At 47.5% G+C, this 4,341-nt stretch overlaps 1 protein-coding gene across 1 annotated transcript; it reads left to right on the top strand.

Moving 5' to 3' along the window:
• Positions 1-6: 6 nt before the first annotated feature.
• LOC113941423 (beta-1,4-galactosyltransferase galt-1-like) lies at positions 7-1,873 on the top strand (the record flags this gene model as incomplete). Its single annotated transcript, XM_027632573.1, has 2 exons — positions 7-1,160; positions 1,452-1,873. Coding segments are annotated over 2 exons (1,167 nt in total), but the record flags the coding sequence as incomplete, so codon positions are not given.
• Positions 1,874-4,341: the final 2,468 nt, after the last annotated feature.

Below are 4,341 nucleotides of genomic sequence, written 5' to 3'. Positions count from 1 at the left end.
CTTTGTAGGGGGAAAATTGCTCAAAATGCAATAACACCATTAAAAGATAACAAAACTTTTATTATATCCCCATACTTTGATGACAGAGAAAGCAAAGTCACTCGTGTGATTGGGATTGTTCACCACGAAGATGTGAAACAACTATACTGCTGGTTCTGCTGTCAGCCCAATGGAAAGATCTATGTATCAAATGCAAAAATCGATGTTCACTCAGATAGATTTGGATTCCCTTATGGTGCAGCAGATATAGTTTGTTTGGAACCTGAAAACTGTGATCCAACGCATGTATCAATTCATCCCTTTGCACATGGAAATATTGACCAGCTGCCAAGGTTTGAAATTAAAAACCGCAAGCCTGAGCCCTTTTCTGTTGACTTCACTGTGTGCATCTCTGCCATGTTTGGAAACTACAACAATGTCTTGCAGTTCATACAGAGTCTGGAAATGTACAAGATTCTTGGAGCACAGAAAGTGGTGATCTATAAGAACAACTGCAGCCATCTGATGGAGAAAGTCTTGAAGTTTTATATAGAAGAAGGAACTGTAGAGATAATTCCCTGGCCGATAAACTCACACCTCAAGGTTTCCTCTAAATGGCACTTTTCTATGGATGCAAAAGACATTGGCTATTACGGACAAATCACAGCTCTAAATGACTGTATATACCGTAACATGCAAAGGAGCAGGTTTGTGGTTCTTAATGATGCTGATGAAATAATTCTTCCTCTTAAGCATCCAAACTGGAAAACAATGATGAGCAGCCTTCAGGAACAAAATCCAGGGACTGGCATTTTCCTCTTTGAGAACCATATCTTCCCAGAAACCATCTCTACTCACATGTTCAACATCTCGTCCTGGAATACTGTGCCAGGTGTTAACATATTACAGCATGTTCACAGAGAGCCTGACAGGAAAGATGTTTTCAATCCCAGGAAGATGATAGTTGATCCACAAAAGGTGATTCAGACTTCTGTCCACTCTGTCCTACATGCCTATGGGGACAGTGTGAATGTTCCCATGGATGTTGCCCTCATTTATCACTGTCGGAAGCCCCTTCAAAGAGACCTCCCCAGAGAATCCCTTGTCAGGGATACAGCCCTGTGGAGATACAACTCATCGTTAATCATGAATGTTAACAAGGTGCTATCTGAAACCATACTGTAAGTTCAAAAGTGAAACCTCGGTTCTAAGGAGGGAAAGTGGAGAGCCACCCTTATTGTGGGAAGGCAGAAGAGATTGTTTAAAGAACAGGGAAGTAGCCCTTTTATGTACTGTGTAATTATATATGCATTTGATATGTGAACTGAATCAATGTGTCCAGGGAAGAGATTTTCAAAATTGAAAAAATTATTTGTTTCACAAACGGTGTTTGAGGCCTCAGTCTACTATTTTTTAATGATATTTACACATGATTGGGAAGTACCTGATGATACTGTTATATGTCTTTGCAGGAAATTGGTGTGACGTAGCTCTTATCAAGGATACATCCCCTTGGAGAGACACTTCTTTGGCTTTGAAAGTGAACTATGTTGGCTATGCTACAATTTGAATTGTAATAATGAAATGTAAAGGTGTTGCCATATGCATTTAATGCTACCTTCTCCCCAGCAATAAATGCATTGTATGTTTAAATTCTCTAATTCTCACAGGGAAAAAAAAGGTCTGTAACTTATTGCCTTTGACACTGGAAAAAAGTATCCCACCATGGAACTCGTTCAAATGCCAACATTGTATTTTGTTGTAGGAACGATTCAGCTATCAGGTCTGTCTCCAAAAGTAGACAGGACTCCTGTAACTACTGGATTTTATCGTTGTGTAATTATCAAATTTCCCAGTACTGTTTTAAAGATTGATTCGGATTTCGAAAATATAATGCTTAGCTTGTATTTCTCCATTTTACACAAGTTAATGTGTAAGTGACAGTTCAGCGTCAGGGTCGAGTCCGGAGACTTCCCCGAGCACGGTGCGGCACTGCTGAGGTCCTTCTCCTGCACCTGGGCTATCTATGCCGCTCATTCCAGGGATGCGTCTCCCCGGCACACGGCACGTGGACCTGGGTGATCGGCCCGCCCGGGGCCGCCGCGAGCCGGGCAGACCTTGCTCCCCGAAATTCTCCGGGACTGACCGCCGCGTCTCGCCTGGGGCCTCCCTGCCCAGCGCCCCGGGGGACGGGGCGGTAGCGGGCGCGGCCAGAGGCGCAGAGGTGAGGTCACCGCCCGCCCCGGGCTTCCCGCCGCCTCCGGCCGAGTCTCCCCTGCCCGCCGGATGGGCCTCCTCGGGCCGCGCTCCGCTGGGGCCGCTGGCAGGGGCTGCTCGCCCACCGCCGGTGCCGGTGCCGTGTCCAGCGATCCGTGCGGAGGCACCAGCCCGATTCGATACTGCGAGCAGCCGCCCCGGGAGCGCCGTGCGGGGGCGGATGCGAACGGCCCCACCCGGACCGCGGCGGGCGGGGGCTCTGCCTGAGGCACGGCCTGGGCGAGGACTTGCGGGATCTCCCTGGCCGCAGCCGGCGCCGCCTCGCCGTGCGGCACATGACGGGATCGAGCGCACCTGCCGGGCTCGGCTTAGGGGCGCCTTGCGGCTGCCGCTGTCCGTGCCGCAGAGGTGGCCGGGGAAGGGGCGCGAGGGCTCCGGTAGCACCGGCCCAGCTCCCGCGGCGGTGCCCGCACGGGGCGCTGGTGGCGGCGGCGCTGCGCGGTCCCCGCTTGAGCGGCGGGACCGAAGGCCTGGAGAGCCCCCGCTCTGCCGTCGCCGTGTGCGCGTGGTCGGCCCGGCGGGACCCGGGCGGGGCTTGGCTGCGACACCCGCTCGGGCTCCTGCAGCTGGCATCGCTCGGAGGAGAGGCTCGGGAGTTTATTTCCATTCAAGAAATGTAAACTCAGATGGTCGTCAGCTATAGCATTATTTTACGTTACTGGTGCTAACCACTCAATGGTAAGTTAAAGGTACAGATCAAATTGTCCAAACCAGGCTTTTTGAGTCTACATCTGAACACATGCCAAGCATGGACTTTAATCTTGGATTTAAAGCATGCATAACCGCTCTAAAGAGTAGTTCCAGTGTGTGGTGTGGATTAACCCTGTTAGGCAGCTCAGCTGCTCACCCTTCCCCTTACAGTGGAATGGGGAGAGAATCAGAAGGGCCAATGTGGAAAAATTCATGGGTTGAGATAAAGAGTGTAAGAGGTAAAGCAAAGCTGCGTGCGCAAGCAAAGCAAAATATGGAATCTATTCATTATGTCCCCTTAGCAGGCACATTTATAGCCATTTCCAGGAAAGCAGGGCTTCATCAGGTCTGATGGTAACTTGGAAAGCCACATGTTGTCAAGTCACATGTGTCTCCTCCTCTCCCCAGCTTTGATTGCTGAGCGTGGCATCATAGGATGTGGGAAGGGCCTTGAATCGGTTTGATCAGCTGTATCCCCTGCAAGCTTCTTGTGCTGCCCTACTTCTGGGACAGGAGCCACATGAGAAACAGAGATGGCCTTGACGCTGTGTGAGCACTGCTCAGAGATAGCTAAACAGCAGTGTGTTTGAAACACTCAGTTTGGTCACCAAACACGGCACCCTGCTGGCTACCGTGGAGAAAATTAACTCTGGTCCAGCTAAAAAAAGTACAGTGTGAAAGACAAAAAGATGAAATAACAATCTTTTAAATGTCATGCAATTTTGATTTTGCCTGATCAATTTTTTTTCCAGTGGACACAAAGTCTAATTGTTTACCATAGGAGGAGTTTGCTTAGGGATGCACAGCAGATTATCATGGAGAAGTTTATGAGTGTACAGGGAACTGTGTGGTTTGTTAGTTCTAATGGCACAAAATAAGTATATGGCAACACTGTATATCGGTCTGGCTTACCATCTGTGTATTTAGAATAGAAATGGCCGGTTTAATTTTTTTTAAGCAGTATTTTACAAGGAGTGGAATAATACTGCCTTCAGTTTAATCCTTAAAACAATATGCTCCTGACTTTGGATCTTATAAGAGAGGAAGGACACCATTGTGTCAAAGAGTCTTTCTGAAAAATGTAATCTATGAAAAGATTAGCAACAGACAATCTAGATAAAGATGGTAAATGATTTGGAATTTTTATTTAGCACCAGTGATTTGTGTTGTTACTTTTGACAAAAATCATAAAGTAGAGGATAGAGAATACCTTTTTTCAAAAATAATAAGTTACTAAGGCTGTTTATTAGTCGTGGGTTTTTATTTAGGCCCTGCATAAACCAAGGCTTAGGCTGTCTATTATTTCTGTACTACTGAATCTAGTACTTCGTATTAGCAACTGAAGCTCTGGAATCACCTCTATCAGTTTGCCCCCTATCCTTACCCTAGATTGGG

Source organism: Corapipo altera, unplaced genomic scaffold (genome assembly GCF_003945725.1).
Source record: "Corapipo altera isolate COAL_440 unplaced genomic scaffold, ASM394572v1 56204, whole genome shotgun sequence".
NCBI lineage: Eukaryota > Metazoa > Chordata > Aves > Passeriformes > Pipridae > Corapipo > Corapipo altera.
Note: the sequence above shows the minus strand (reverse complement) of the source record. Positions and strands in the feature narration are given on the sequence as shown.